Here is a 16,757-nt window from a genome sequence, read left to right on the forward strand (position 1 = left end):
ATTTGTGGTGGGCTTCAACAGAGACTCTTCACCTTAATGGTGTTGTTATAAAAGCCTACTAATTATATTCTTTTGATTATACCACGTCTTGGTTTCTGACATCATCTTGCTTATCATTTGTCTGGAAATAATTGTCAAGATTTTTCTGGATCAATTTTAATATAAGTTTTAGTAGTTGAGGCTTTTTATGTTTTAAAAAGACAAGTTTATTAATCCTAGTCAGGTGTGGATTGAGTTTGTAAATAACTGGTGATAATGATGGTATTTTGAGAATATCCTTCAGCTTTTTTTTGCAGACAATAAACAGACACTTAGGGCTGGCTTGTAGCTGCTGCTGAAAAACTTTCAGAAAGGTCATTTTTGAAAATGCACGTTCCTGACCATTTGCACTTTGATGGCTCTCTGGAGAAGACTGGAGCAGCTTCTACTTGGGGTTATTCTGGCACTGGGCTGAGCAGGATTATTATAAGATGCATCCTGCCAAGCTGGGGAGAGTAGAATCTGGAGAAGACCTGTCAATAATGTTAATTCTCCAGGCAGGGTGGCAACTTCAGAGGGAGCCTCCTGCTATTCCTGCTGGCTCTCCATTAGCAGATTGAAACACCCTTCTCAGCAGTTTCTGGCAGTTTCTCCCCTGCTCTTCTGTGAGCTGCTATTTTGATACTCCCTGAATTTATTCCCTGACCTTGTTGCGGTGTTTCATTACACTGAAAAAGTGGCTCCTATAATATCTTACCTGGTTTGCTCTTTTTTTTCCCCTTTTCTGTGCTGTTTTACTCAAAGGGGAGAATCTGAAAGTGAAGCTCTGCTTGATGTCTCAAATAATTTTCAAAGAGTAAAATCAGAACATTAATAAAGAGATGTAAGGAATGTAAAATAAAGACATATATACAAAAATACAGCTCTTGATTCTTCACTGCTAATTCTCCAGTGTGAAGCAGCCTCCAGTGTTCTCACTTGAATGAAAAATTAACTCAATTTATCCATTAGCTCTCTGACAGCAATTAAAAGGATTGCTAAGAAAGATAAGAAATTGTGGGAAAGATGTGTAGAATAAAATGACTGTTGAAGCTTCACAGCATGACATCTACAGAGCAAACCCTCCTGTAGGTTTTAATTTTAGCATACATTTTTTGGAGCCTAAAACCAAAATGCTCATCTTCTTCTATGTGCTTTTAAGGAAGATAATATAAGAACCAAACCAGCATTCTGTAGTTCTTTGGGTTGGGCTTCTGGGATCTCTTTTCCTTTTTAGCCTTCCTTATCAGCCTGGGGGTGTTTGTGCTCCTTCCCCACACCACCTGCTTGGCTGAGTTTCACTCGTTGCCTTTTCCTGGGGTGGGCAGTGGCAGAGCTGCTCTCAGTGCTGTGAGGGGATGTCTGCAGGGACTGAGGGATCACAGATATTTTCTCTGTACATCTGTGTGTGCCTGCTGCTGGCAGGGAGAAGAATCCCAGAAGTCTGGCCAAAGTTTGCTGTGAACTTTGCTGTCTTCAAAAGGAGTTTGCTAAAATACCTTCTTGAAAATCTGCCTCTGTGTGGAAGTGTTTCTCAATTTGTTTGAACCTTGATGAAATGGCATAGAGGGAAGCCCTGTGCAACTGTGCTCAATAGAAACATTCATTATAGCTAATTTACTTGGTGCTTTTAAGAGATGTAACTATTCATAAGTTGTGGTTTTGCCTGATGCTGCTGGTAGTATTTGTTTTAAGTAGATGCACTTGCCTGCACACGCTCTTTGCCCATCTGAAATCTTGTCTGGCTGTGCTGGATACCTCGTTTTAAGCTTGGTGATCTGCAGTGTTAGGCAAATCCCAGTGTGACCTGGGTGCCTTCTCATTAAGGGAAAAAGTCCTTTACTGTGCATACAATTCCAGCTAAACAGTAACAAGGAGCATAAAGGAAAGGTCTTGTCTGTGATCAAGAAATGGCAATTCTGAGCTTTCCTGAAGTATTGTCCCTGTTCAGCCATCTTACTGCACTTGCTTTCTCAAGGCTTTCTTCTTATCCAGTGAATAAGCTCAGGAAGCACAAAGGTACTAAACATCATTGATTTTGCAGCATGCAGAGCCTGTGTGTCCCATCTGAGATAAACACAAACCCACTCCTGCTCCTGCAGACAGGCCCTGCCAGTTGCCATGGGAGGATTGCCATGGGTACACGGCCACAGGAGGCTCCTGTTGGAATGCAGAAAACATTTTTGGTCTTTGTTTTGTCCCCTTGTACACAGCCGAGTGACTTGGGATTTGAAATAATTAGGCTGAATTTTTTAGAAATGGTGACTTCTGTGATTCAGGAAGTTTTGCAAATTTCCAGCCTAAGAGTATCAGCATGTGGCTGATGTGATTTGCCTGATAAAGACCAGAGCTTTTCTCAAAATGAATGAATTGCAGTTTGTTTTCAGAAAGGAGAATGCAGTCTTTGGCCCATGTGATGCTTAAATCTGAGTCTGTGGTTACATGCTCTGTCTTTTTAATAGTCTATTACAAACCTGTAACATTTTTGCTGGTACCTTCTTCTCTCCTTTCTCTGCTTGATATTTTCCCCCTCCACCTTCTGTGTGCTGGTGATGCCATCTGGAAGGCAAGCTAAGGGATCTGATCTGCCTGGCAACTTAGTCTCACCAAAAAGGAGATGTATAATTATTCCATCTACCTGGTTTGCCTTGCTGTGCAGAGGTTTGGTGGCACAAGGGTGGGACTGAGAGGAAAATGGCAGAAGGGAAGGAATCGTGGTGGAGTGAAGGAAATGCCTCTTACAGCAGAGAATCAGATTTGGATCGTGTTAAAATAAATCTACATGAGATTGAGTAACACAGTTGATATCTCTGGGGAAATTATTTTTAAGGCAGACTAAACCAGAGAGCCATCTACATGAGACACAGAATTTTACCCAGTTTCCCGTTACTCATCCCAGCAAGTCCAGGAAAGTTTAGGATTTCCAGCTAACTCCGATGTATTTCAGGGGAAGGACAGAAAATCCTTCCGTAATCTGGAATTTACAGGGTAGTCAATAAAAATTCCACTGAATTGGATACGAGGAGTTCCTGATGACTTCAGTGTGAGTTTGCCTTTACTAAAACTGGATTTACATTATTCCTAGTGCAGAAACAATACCTAAAGTAATGCCAGGAACCCCAGAACACTAATGTTCAGCTACTTGTGCATCTGCTGGAACATGGCAAGAGAAACAGTTGCTGGAACTTCTTCTGGAATAATTTCCATACAGAAGAAAATTGAAATTCATGAAGTAGAAGTAAGACCACTGTCTTTGAATTGAACTAATTATTTCAAACATGAGCTCACTCCCATATGCACACAGGCAGTTCTGGTTCAGTCTTGGCTGACAGATGAACTCCTTTGTGTATTTGCAGTGTTAAGTATGACAGCATATATTAAATACAGTGAGTGTGCTACAAAGCATGCAAGGCAAGTGATTTGTGAGCTCTGAGGTTAGGAACCAGTCCTCCAGATCTAAACTCATGTGGTGACTTACAGATTAATTATGACCAAACATCACAATGGGTTGCTCTGTCATTGGAGCAGTGGGGGAGATCACTGTACTCCTTTATTTGCAGATGATCTCAGTGCTTTTTAAATCTAGTTTTCTGTCAGTTATGTTACAAAGAGTAACAGTGATTTTCCTAGCTTTTCCTCTCACTGAACAATAGTGGATAACACCAGAGGCGTTTTTGCAGGCAGCTCTGCAGTTTATTTCCTTATCCTGCTGCTGTTTGGCCAAGTGCATGTCTTGCTTTTCTTCAGATTGAGTTGATTCATTACAGGAAGAACAAATGCGGGTTCTGGACTTCACCATTTACTTGCAGACCCTGTGCTTATCTCTTCATGTATACAACAAATTATTTCACCAGCCATGAGGTATTTCTCTGTGTGTTTGATAAAGCACTTTATGGGTAGGTCTTCAATATGATTTCTGTGCTTAAACTGCTCAGAGCAGTACAGCAGTTGAAAGGGAAATAGCAAATGCTGAAAACCCTTTAATTTTAGACTGCAGTAATCTCCAAAATGAACCAAGCACTCTCAAAACTGTGGGATTTACACTGCCTGTGTCCCATAGCCTATGTGTAAGGAAAAGAATTATAGTGACTCTTAAATTATGTGGTGATAGGCACATGCTTGTTTTGTGACGTGTATTTAGGCTAAAAGGAATAAAATGTATCTGTCTTCTTTCCACCAGAATTCTCTGTAGCCTCAGTGCAATTAGCTTTTTGTTCGGAATGGAGATAGCACTACCCAAGTGGATGATATAACTGGCTTCTTATTGGTATTGCTTACTAACTGCTATTTAGGGGGGAAATTGTAGGGTAGGGAGTGGAACAGGAAATGTTGGATGATTTTATTATTATTATTATTTTATTGCAAAGGAGGGGTGAATAGTACCTAATCTCCAGTGACAGCTCAGACAGCTTTCAGAGCTTGTTATATGGTTTTATGACAATTGTTCAAAATAATATTCCTTTTAATTCACTTGTGATTGAAAGGTGGTTTTTGTACTTGTGCTTTTGCCCACCTTGCTGCTTCAGACAGTATAATTCCAGCAACGTGTTATTTTGAGCATAATACTTGTGTTGATTATTCCCATTGGGGATGTAAGGGTTGAATTTATTTTGTGAAGGTAGAGAACGTTGGTTTGGTTATTTGAGTTACTGAAATGGGAGACATTCTACTCAATATTTTGCAGTTGAAGTGATTTGTTTTGTGCTAGGTGATGCAGTGAGGCTTTGTGCTGTAGAAAAGCTGAAGTTCTGAAAAGCATTGCTGTCCCTGGGCAGAGTGCAACATCACAAAGCAACAAGTCTTGGTCAATAAATACTCCCAGCTCAGCTGTTGCAGAGGTCACAGCAATTCTCAGAGCCTTGTTTTTGAAGAAATTAGAATCTCAGGTAGTAATTCTTATCTCAGTCTGCTTATCTCTCTGTGGGCAGACCTTCAGGGCTTAGATATATGTTTAGTTAAGTGAAGCAAACTGTTATCTTTTTCTAACCAAATTTAGTTTCATTTTTGATGCACAGGTGCTTAGACTTTCCCAGTGAGTCTTTTATGTTGTCCAAGGCATGTCCTTTCACACTGCTTCAAAGGGTTTTGTGAATAGGGAGTGGATTTAGGATTTTCATAGATGCAGGCTTGTGGTTCTTTGCTTAGCTGGTTACAGAAGATAAAGAAAAATGGGTTACAGGAGGTAATTGGGCATTTTTCTATAATGGCTGCTCTGTACAGCACCTGCACATTGATTGTAGCCTGAAATGTTGGTATTTATGGTACACATTCACTGGAAGGATGGCAAGTATCCATCTTGCCCTCCACAGAGTTATGTCAGGTATCTTGAAATAGCTGGAAAGGGTAATAGCCTGACCATGAGATGACTGACAGCAAATTCTCACTTGTGCTGAGGAACCCAACGTGATTTTGGAATTTTGTGCATGGCAGTAGTACTGTATTCTTTGGGGTGAGCTATGTGTTATTGGCACAAAACTAATGATTTTCAGAGAAATTACAGGGAACAAAGAAACAGCTGTTTCATGGCGGTTGTTTGGGATTTTTTCTCTTTTACAAGGGTTTTTTGCAGGCATTCTTGGTCAAACTTTAGCCAGTAATGGCATAGTTCTCTATCATCATGAGGTGTGCTATGATTAGAGCTCTGGCTGGCTACTTTTGCTGAATCCAAGGTATTTACTGATTGTAGAGATAACTGCCCCATCCTCAAGAGTTGGACTAGTGTCCCCTCACATCACAGAATCACAGGATTGTTCAGGTTGGAAAGGACCTTTAAGATCATTGAGTCCAACCATTCTCCCAGCACTGCCAGTGGCACCACTGAACCATGTCCCCAAGTGCCACATCCACAGGTGTTTTAAATCCCTCCATGTCCCCAGGTGCCACATTCACTCATCTTTTAAATCCCTCCAGGGCAGTGATTCTGCCACCGCCTTGGGCAGCCTGTTCAGTGCTTGACAAGCCTTTAGGTGAAGAAATGGTTCCCAATATTCAATTTAAACCTCCCTTGGCACAACTTGAGGCCATTTCTTCTTGTCCTGTTGTTTGTTACTTGGGAGCAGAGCCTGATTCTCCCCAGCTGTCCCCTCCTGTCAGGGAGCTGTGCAGAGCCACAAGGTCCCCCTGAGCCTCCTTTTCTCCAGGCTGAGCCCCTTCCCAGCTCCCCCAGTCCTCATGGACTTGTGCTGCTCCAGACCCTTCCCCTTCTCTGGACACACTCCGGCCCCTCAATGTTCTTCCTGAATTGAGGTCCAGAGCGTTGAGGTGTGGCCTCCCCTCACAGTGGACAATCCCTGTCCTGGTCCTGCTGGTCACACTGATGCTGATTAAAAAGTCAGGGTGATGGAGGGAAAGCTTGAGATACTGAGTGTCAGCAGTGTGGTTACAGTATCTGCATGTTTGGAAAGAAAAGGGCTCTTGCAGGCAGTCCTGCTTAAGCAGGTTTTGAATTAAACCTGGGGCCTTTGGTAACATCTGATTCACATTGTAGAAAGTGATATTTTTAACAGAGCACCTCCTGCAATGTTTCTCATTCGATCTGCATCTCAGCACTGTGCCACAGATGCTCCTGGTGCAGTTATACCCCCAACATTCAGGAATAACAGGATTTCCTAAATTGTGGCAAGATTAGACAAAGATGGTACCAACTTGCTGATTACAACACGTGTAGTAGTTCCAGCTTACTTTTCTGGTTATTCATTTTGCATGATGAACTGGAATGATGTTTATGTATAACATAACATACTACATTATGTTTATATATATATAACAACATATATAAATATCATTGCAAGTTTTATATATGCATGTTATATGTGTATTTTATATATATGTTTCACCTTGGCTTTCTCATGATTTGTCTTCTTTTGTCACTGTGCTTTTCCTCAGTGTGAATGTAAAAGCATAAATCCAGCACAGTTTCCTGCCTCCTTTTAAAAGCTTTAAATAGCCTTTTCTTGCTGTCATGCAGCAGATCTTAGCAGAAGTCATTTGGTACTAACAGAACTCAGAGTGCTTTAACAAAGAAGTCAGTGACTGTAATAGTTTCTATTGAACCTGGTACAATGTTTTGGCAAATGCATCTCCATTCCCTTTGCATCTGTGAGTGAAAGGTGCTTTGAGAAGGAGGAAAATGTCTGCTTTTTATAGAACCATGCAGGGTATGCAGTCATTTTGTTGGGTTTTTTCCCCTAACCATCTTTCCTGAGGTCTGCTGTAGGGTGACTGTTTATGTAAAGTCTAGTGTTTCCTAGCACTTTATTTTCAGACTTTATGTAGATGAAATGCTTGTGGTCACTGTCACTGGTTCACCACATGAAGGATGCCTAATAGCATGGGAGCTGTGCTGTCAGTGGGAGGAGCTCACCCAGGAAACTTTTGGAAAAATCTGTCTTGTGTAAAACAAGCAAACAAAATTCTAGCAACGTCTTTTATGTGAATGTAACCATGTGTGGAATGTGCACTCCTTCTCTTCCCCTTGGTCTCCAATGTATATATAGCATGCATTCAGCCACTTGCTATGGATTCTGTGCACTCCAGCAGGCAGCATGGAGCCAGCAGTCCATTTTCTGTGTCTCTCTCCTGCCTGTAGGCCAAGAAGGCAGGAATTGTTTCTGTGCAGTTTGTGGAGGTTGAGGAGGCTGTTTGTGTGTTTTGAGTTTTAACACAAACTAAAAAAAAAAATAAAATAAAGAAGGCTTTCTATTCTCACTGCCTTGCAAGGCATCCTCGAGAAATTGGAACCCTTTCCCACAAGGAACTGATGTATGTGCCATACTCTAAATGTGATTTCAGTCCATATGATTTCTGTGGCCAGGGATTGATTGCAGCATGTACCTGTCTGTAGCAGGTTATTGAGTAAACTCAGCAGATCTGTAACTGAGGCAGGCTCTTCATGCCTATAACAAGACCAAAGATTTTGCAGACCATTAATTCATCCATCTAATCAGCTGGAAATTTCAGAGGTTCGTGAAAGAATTGCCTCTTGGGCACCCTTGGAAATACCAGTTTACTTCATTATGCATTTTATGATGAGTCTAATCTGTGCTTTCAGATTGATCTTTTTCTCATAATGAAAATGTTAAGCAAGAATAAAAGTTGTTACTGTATCTTTGATAGGAATCGTGCAACATGGATCAAATAGTATAACTCAGTTTAAATAATCTGAAATATATACAGTAATCTTAAGGAATGCATGCCCATTCTGCTTGGGTTGTCTGTCTTGTCCTGCTTATCTTCTGTAGAAGTGTAGTTCTCGAAGGTTTAAGTCCTGCACTAATGTGCCTCACTCCCAAATAGGACTACCTGATATAATTTTAAGTTTATCCTTTTGGTTGGAAAGAGGGTAATTAAGGGAACAATAGAAAAGCTTATTAAAACTGCATTCAGGTTCAACGGAGTGAAAAGCATCTTGCTGTGACAAGATGCTTCCAAAATCATGTTTTTCTGCTCTCTCACTGACAAGGTTCCCCAGCATTAGGCTGTGTGGATTTGAAGCAGTGGCTTGGGCTGTGCTGGTGGCCCTGTTTGCATTGCTGTGGTGGTTGTGATAGACTGGAACAATAACCTTAATCCCGGGCACCTTCTCACCCCTGGGGAAAGGGAGGAGTTCCACAGGAATTTACAATCTGCTTTGCATTGCATTCCCATTTCTTGGGTCACAGGTTTTTACATCAAGAAAAGCATAAATTCAGCTATGTTACCCCAGCTTGGCTTTGCAGGCAGTGTCAGTATTGAAGCCAGCAAAGAGGAGGCTGCAGGACTTTCTAAAGCTGTGAGCACCCTTGCATATATCCACTGCCCGGTTTTCCTGGGACTGTTTCCTTACAAAATGGCCACATTCATGCTATTACCATAATCCATGAAAGCTGGTTGTACATCCTGGGTTCTGCTTCAGTGAACTGGGAAGCCTGTCTGTCTAAAAACAGAATCACAGCAGCCAAGGAATTGTTTGCTTGTGTAGTCAGCCCAGCCCAGGCTGTGTTCCTGTGCCCTGGTTGCAGGCTGAGATTGCGGGTAAATCACATGCCTGGGTCGGGTGGCTCTGGGGAGGCTCGCAGGGAAAGCTGTGCTGGATGGGCCTTTTCAGCACGTTTACTGCCTTACTTTAGACTTCACTTTTCAGGTTGACTCATGATTTTGGAAAAGTAGCAGATTTTCTTGGGATTGCCCACACACACAGGCTGATGGGACAGCCTCTCACAGTGGTTTGGGTGCAGGTAGCACTTTGTATCTAATATTGCTGCAGCATCAGTAAATGGGGTAGAGCTAAGGAGTTACTTTACCATCACCTCAGAGCAATTTCGGAGGTATGGATCTTGCATTACTGGCTTCTTCTGAAAAGGAAGACCTAAGTGGCAGTGGGATAGAGCTCCTTACTGCTATGAGGCTGCAGTGGGGGATCTCCTGGCCTCAGCAGTGCTGCAAAACTGCCTTAGGGCTCTGTGCAGTCTGGCCTGTTGATCAGCAGCAGGCTGGGATTGCACTGAACACTGCTGAACAGGGCCTGATTTGTCCTTGACTCAGGTGTTGGAAAATGCTGAGCAGTTGGTGTTACTGCAGAGAATTCCATCGCTCTGTGACAGGCAGCTCAGCTTTTCCCTGATAAGGGCTTGAGAAATGATGAAGCTTTGCTTGAACTGGTTTTGAGCCTTAGTCCATGTGATGCTCATTGCAAATATATGTACTTTGAGCTTTTTCTCTTTAAGCAAATCCATGTAGCAGTACAAAGCTTAAAATCCAGGGCAGTGGCTCAACATCCTTGCTTCAGGTTCACCTCAGGAGGTTGGTGCCTGCTGCTGGCAGACACTGCAAGGCATGGACACTGCTGTTTTGAACTGTGCCTTCATGTTGAGTCTGCAGGGAACCTTGTTTAGAAGGGTTAGATAAACAGAATTAGGTTGCATTGCCAGCAATGATGTTCTTATTTAATGCATTAATGAGTGCAGGTGGCAGGACCTCTGAAGTGAATTAAATGCAATGCAAACTCCTGCTATACTAGCAGAGCCATTGTGAGCCACTGAATGCTGAGCCAGCTCATTTGAGAGATGAGGTGGGAGAAGGGAATGAGCTGCCCATGCCTGAATGATAATTTTGAGCATTACCTTACAGCACAATCTGCTTATGCCAAAGAACCAAGAGCAGGCGAGTGTGTTTTAGAGCTGCATTTCTGTCAATAGCACCATTAAGATAAGGTGGTCACAAAAACAGATTGACTTGTTTGTCACCTTGTTCTGTTACCTGGCAGGATTCAAAAATTCACTGGTTAAAAGAATTCTGCTCAGCCCACACCAGCACTTACAGTGCTAGAACAACACCACCCAAATCCCTTCCTTTCCTTCTATAGGCAAGATGCTGGAATCCAGCACAATTACTGTGCTCTGCTGGCCTTTCCCACGGTGAAACCTGGTTTTTATTTCCTGCTGCTTTAACCTTAGTATCAGTGAAATGATTCCTGGAAAGCTTGTATTGATTGCACATGATTGTATAATTAAAGTGCAATAAGAAGAATTGCAGAACACTCACTCTTACAGCCCTGTGCTCATTGTGGACACTGTAATATGGAAAATGTCAGTGCTTATTTCCTTTTGAATTTCCAAGCATCTCCTGGAGGCTGCACTTGTGTGATTAATTTTTGTCCTAAGTAACAATTGGAAAGAAATGTTACTCAGAGAAGAAATGAGGCCCCACAGGCTTGCAGGGGCCCTGTTGTAAACCTGCTAGCTGTAACCCTAAAGGGAGGCACTTCTAAATGAATATATTTTAATCTGAAACCTGCTAGATGATCCTTTAACATCATGTACACACATACAAATGGATATCAATTATACAATATATAGGGACAAGTCTTTAAATAATACTCTCTGGTCTTACCTGGAGGCTGTTTGTTGCTCTGCCTGGACTTTACGGCTGTTTTGTTCCCTATTCCTTGTGGTTTGATACTTTCCAGTGACTTGGATCTTGCTGAGATGTGTGAAATGAGCTAATAAAAAATAGATCCCAGTCCTTGATACATTGCAGGAACCCAAGAGTTTGTTATTACAGGAGTGCCTCTTGCTTAGTCACTGACTGAATACATGGCCTTGAGGAAAGCACTGAACTTACCCAAATCTTCAGCTTGCATCTCATCTCTAGATGACCCATGATTCACAATGAAGTATTTACAGAGCTTTATGAATGATCAGTAACTCTGCCCAAGACAGAAAGATCAGTAGAGAATGTTGGACTTGGAATTAATTACTGACACATCAACTGCATACAAAACCTCTTAAATACATTCAGTATCACGTGTGAAACTGACTTTTCCCTTTCCTTCTCTTCCAGATGTACTTTCCGATTCCCTAGCACCGCTATAAAAATCCAGTTCACATCTTTATACCATAAAGAGGAAGTAAAAGAGGAAGCCTCAACACATCCCCTTCGGCCACTTTACCCTCAAATCTCACCTCTGAAGATCCACATCCCGGAGCCGGATCTCCGGAGCGTGGTCAGCCCCCTCCCGTCCCCCACAGGCACTATCAGGTAAGATGTTAATTCTCAAAAATGTGTTCTCTGACATCAGATTGTCAGCCCTGTTTTGTTTGGTATCCTTGGTGCAAGAAATGCCCAATTAAATATAACTAATTAAATCTCTGATGCTCAAAATTATGGGAGACTGCTAAAAAATGTTATGGTGGCCAGCAGTAGGGCACAAGGGTTTTGTTTAAGAGCTCAGAGGGTTCAAGGGTAAACGTGAGTGTTGGTTTCACACTATAGAGTTACATATAGAGTCTATCTTTGGCAGTGGAATTAGAAATATTTACTGAGAGCTACCTATATGCAGGGAGAAAAGAAAGCAGGCATATACTTTCTATCTTAAGACTGCCTGTTTTATTTTTATCTCAGTAATATTCTGTTGTTGCTGGGTGGTGCTGCTGTTATCTGAAGTTAGGGACAGGGGTGGCCATTGGCACATGATTTCCTGGGAATGGAAGGAGATGGGGGTAGGATGCTGACCATGTACTGAGGGGCTGTAGCAATCTAAATGTACATCTGGGCGAGTATCCTGTTTTGTAAATGATATGATCTGTGGATGTGCAGTAGAAATAAAATTAACATCAAGTTACTGTATGGAATATTTTCTTTCTTCTTCAGTAAAGAGTTGATGTTACAGAGTTTCAGTGAAATCTTTTAAAGTTAAATCTGTTGCTTGAAGTATCCTGCATTTTTTAAAGTAAAGGAGACTCATGGTATAGGATGTTGCATTAGAATTTTAAAACAAGTGGGCATCAAAACAGCAAGAGTGTGCCTGGTAATAGTAGTAGCCTTTGGGTTGTTTTCTTGTCTGTACATTTGTAAAAAGGTATAACATGCAAATCTCTTCTGACAGCATTAATTCAGTGAGTAGTATTCAAATCTGCATGGCCAAGACTTGAGACTTCAGAGTCACAATGAAGCTGGTTTGGGTTTGCATGATCCACAGGCTTGTTTGGGTTTTTCCGACCGCCTTACAGAGCTGCACAGATGTGCAGTGCAGATATTCTAGAAAGAGGGGGCTGGAGGTAGCTGTGGTTTTAGTCCTCTGTTCAGGCACTGCTTTTAGTTTATATTTAACCTTCTCTTTTTAGATGAAGCTTGTTGCTGGGAGGGGAGGGGGATGGTTCCTTTGCCAACATATGGTAGTTAGTTTCCATTCAGTCATCTTGTGCAAAGCAGCACAGTGTGGTTTGTGTTACTAACAGAGGCTGTATCTTTTGACTCTGGCATATGCCTGCAACTGATACTTGATTCCCTGGGAATGTTTCTTTTGCATAAGGAGAAAGTGGAAATAGTAGTGTTGAATTGTGCTCAGCCCCTAACGCAGTGTTTACTGAGGATGATTAATGATTGCATCCGTTTGTCTCGAGCAGAAGCTAATCCAGCCAAGTCTTCAGAAAACCTCAAAAGACATCTGAGGTTTCGCTTGCTGAAGCCCTTTCATTTCCGAGTTCCTCTTACAGAGGAGGGCCTGACACGTTTGTAAACATCCCTGCTCAGCCCCTTCAGTCTTCTCCTCTCCCCCAGCAGCTCTCCCCTGTGGGCCAGGCTTGGGAAGTGATTTGGGTGTTTCTGCTTGAGAAGGGAATGCTCCTTTGGGAGCATGTAGCTATGCATTCTGGCCATCTGACTTGCAGGGCAGCTCTCTGCTCTCTTGGTGGCTTCACAGTGCTGGGTGAGGCTGGCACAGTGTCCTCTCCTCCTTCCCAGAGGCAGAGTTGGGAGGGCTGGTGCAGCTCAGCACGAAACTCAGACCCCTGTCCCACTGCTGGCTTTGGGAGGTGGTTGCTGGGTTCTCCTCCTCCTCCTTCCTCTCCCCCTTCTAGTATTTACTTTCCTAATTTGGTGCGTTTGCCTTGCTCCTCCCTGATTGGCCCATGGAAAATTATTGCAGTTTGGAAATCCTGGGCAGGGTGAAATTTCCTTTTTGGAAAGTGGCTCCTGGCCCCCTTTTCCTGCCTCCGCCCTGGTGTAGGGCAGGGGCTGTACCTGCACTCCCCCCACCAGATCAGCCCTGCCCTGCTGACCCCCAACCCTGCTCTGCCTCCCTGTTTACACTGCAGCTTGCTTCCCTGCAGGTTCTCCCCTGCAAGCTTCTGGGTTTTTTCCAGCCTATTTATTTTCCCTCTGCAAAGTGCAGTGCCTAGAGAGGGAATGAGCTTTAGTTAAACAAAACCAAACCTGCCACCCTCAGCAGCTTTGCAAAGCAAGATTCCTGCTTATTCCTGGGGAGAAATGTGCTCACTGTTTTCCCAGCTAGGTGTTTTGTCTCCAGGAGGGGCTGTGTGTGGATGTTTTTTGAATGTTGTTGTACAGCTGTAAGGGAAAATGTTGGTTGGCAGCATGCTGTGAGGGCTGCAAACAGGCATGGATTATTTCTTCCTGATTTGAGTTCAAAACTCCTTTTCAAAAAAATCAGACTTGCATTTTTCTTTCCTTTTCCAGAAAGGAAAAGGCCACTGTGGTTGTAAGAACTCCGTAGAAGCAGCCTGCCATTTTACACAACATATGAAAGGGCAGGGTAGCACTAAATTGCTCCTCAGTAGCTTCAAGGCATTGAAAAGCTCTGTGAAAATCATGTGGGGTTTGCTTGAATTCAGCTCTACTTTTTGGAGATAAAACTGAGTCACAGTTTCAGGAGTTAAGGAACTGTCTGTTAGTACATGGCTTTAAGCTTCTGCACCTCAGATTTGGAGGCTCCTCTTTGACTGACAGTGGTTCCACAAAGTTTCTCACCTATGCTGCAAACACTTAACTTTGCCTGATTTTGTGATAAATGCACAATATCTACACGTATGTGACTCCGTGTTGTAACCCAGTCCACAGAGTGGCTTGTGCTTGGATTATTATCAGATCTACAGAGACAAGGTATGATGAGGACTCTATTCCTGGTCTTAGTCTTACCGAGTTGGAGTTTAGATTTACAGTGTTTAGTTTCCTTTTTACTATGGTCCAGTCATTATTAATGGCAGTAGCAGTAACTTAACTCAGTTTACCACATTGCATCTCTCTGCAGCCTTGCTCCTCAGAGCTGGGTTGATTTTAATATTTCTGAAAATTAAATTTTTTCTTTGTGCTTTGTTTCCTTATTCTAGACAGCAATTATGTTCTCAGTGAGTTATATATAGAGATACACACACACACTACAATACAGAAATACTAAATGTCCTACGATGGAGGTCAGTAGTATTATTCATATTTTACAACTGCTACTTCTGGCTTATCTCTGCACTAGAATAACTTGGGGCTTGAACGTTTTGTCTTGTACTTGTTTGGGTTTTTTCACAGAAAGGGCATGGATTCTTAGCTCACAAACAGTCTTTATCAGTAAAACAATTTCTTTGATATGTAGGAGTAAGAGTCCTTAGGGTCCTGTGAGAACCTCTGCTTGAAAAGTGCCTGGTGAGGTTCAGTGTTAACAGCTAGACTGGTAACTGGTAATATTTGTCTTAACCCAAATTTGTATTTTAAATGTTGGCTCTTAATGTGCCTGCCCGTGTTTGGCTGTTACTGGAAGGGTTGATAACTAGTTTGCAATGCAGTTAATGGCATGATAGTAAAAGATCAACTTCTTTTGTTCTATAAGCTTGATTAGTAATCCAGAAGGTGTGAGCTGAATTGCTTGGTTTCATATGGTCCTTTTTTCACTGAGAGAAATGAGTTCAGTAACACATTGCATGCTCTGATAGTGGATTACTCAGAGGTAACTGCAGTTATCTTTACTTAGCCACCAACTTGTTTTGTGGCCTTTAAACAGGTCATTTAAATTCATTGTCTGATTTTTATGCATGCATAGTGTAATTACTACTTCACAAGCGTGTGTAGTAGATAAATTATGTATTGAGCTCTTATTCCACAAAGCATGACATGAGTGTGTGTGAGCCATGTTCCAGCAGACCTGCAAATGCTGGCTCTGCTTTGATCCAGACTTGGCTGGGGAAAAGGAGGGGGGCTTTTTATAGGCTCCAGGATAGCCATGCACTGCTGTTTCACAACCCTTGGGATTTACTCTGCACTTGCACGTTTACTCTGAAGGTGTGTGGGGGAAGCTGAATGAAGCCTGGTTTCAGTGGATGCATTCACTCAGTGGAGCAGGATGCATAAATATTCCCTGTTCCATTTCATTGAGGCTTTGCCTCTTCCCAGAGCACTGTGAGCCATTGAACTGAAACGCTGCTGAAGAGCTCCAAGGCAGGTTTTTTGCAAAGCTCTTTTGCATCATCTCAGTTATACATTACTTCCTGCACTCAGGCAGAATGCACAGCTCAGGCAACTCCCACAGTTGGACAGAGAGGTGATTATTTTTAATCACCCGAGTCTCCAAACCACAAGCCAGGGAGGATGATGCATATACATCACATAAGAGAGGCAACAGTCTGTGCTGGGCTGGGGAGCTCCTACGCATGTTTATTGCAGATAATGGACCGTGTGCTAGAGGACATGTGCCAAGCCATGTGCTGGAGGAAGGGTTGCAGATGTCACCAGCTACAGGAGCACTTCCTCTTCCCCAATGAGTATAAAATGCTCACTGAATCCACAGTTGGGGTGAAGTCACTTCCTTTCCAAGGGAACCACTGGAGCACTGACGAGTAATAACAATTTCACCTTTCGTGGATAGTTCACTTTCTCTCACTTGTGGCTTGTTCGACAGCTTTGGTTTTCTTCAGCATTAAGCAGGCAGAGTAGCTCTCAGATTTCTCCTTTCACATCAAAATCCAGCTTGGTTTGGCAGTCTCACCACTTGTGATTGCTTCTGAAACCTGTCTGAAACACACAACGTGCAAGGACTTGCCTTTCTTTGAGTTACAATTTTGGGGCTAGGCTGGGGAAGGTGAGAGCAGTGCAGGATTCTCAGCCATTCTTGCTGATTGGTGTATCGTGGAAAGGCTTGTTTCGCAAGTCCAAGGGCTGTACTTTGACCTGATTCTTGCTTGTTGCACATAAAAAGCGTCCCTGTATCTTCATGCCCCTTTTTGCAGGCTAATGAAGTAGATCCAGACTATTGCAGTAGTCAGAGGTTTGTCCTATTTCTCTAACCATACTCCTTGTGCCCAGGGCAACACACTTCCAGCTTGCATTCGAGGAACAGACTGGAGAGGATTATAAGAAATGGTGATTTTTTTTATCTGTACCCAACAGGGGCTTAAAAAATGCCCAGTCAGACTGGAATCTCTATATTGGCAGTGTTGCCAAGGCTGTAACTCTTATCCCTGCTGTGTCTCTGTACC

General features: G+C 42.7%; 1 protein-coding gene across 3 annotated transcripts in view; it reads left to right on the forward strand.

Moving 5' to 3' along the window:
* Positions 1-16,757, forward strand: part of FOXK1 (forkhead box K1) — a 56,211-nt gene that overhangs the window by 15,051 nt on the left and 24,403 nt on the right. Inside the window, exons 1-2 of one of the 3 annotated variants that reach the window (XM_064390981.1) lie at positions 3,579-3,914; positions 11,338-11,535. In XM_064390981.1, coding sequence (XP_064247051.1) covers positions 3,847-3,914; positions 11,338-11,535 — 266 coding nt within the window. In that variant the 5' untranslated portion in view covers positions 3,579-3,846. Of the gene's footprint in view, positions 1-3,578; positions 3,915-11,337; positions 11,536-16,757 lie in introns of those variants that run through there. The other 2 variants (XM_064390983.1, XM_064390980.1) reach the window with 2 other exon arrangements.

This window comes from Passer domesticus, chromosome 15 (genome assembly GCF_036417665.1).
Source record: "Passer domesticus isolate bPasDom1 chromosome 15, bPasDom1.hap1, whole genome shotgun sequence".
NCBI lineage: Eukaryota > Metazoa > Chordata > Aves > Passeriformes > Passeridae > Passer > Passer domesticus.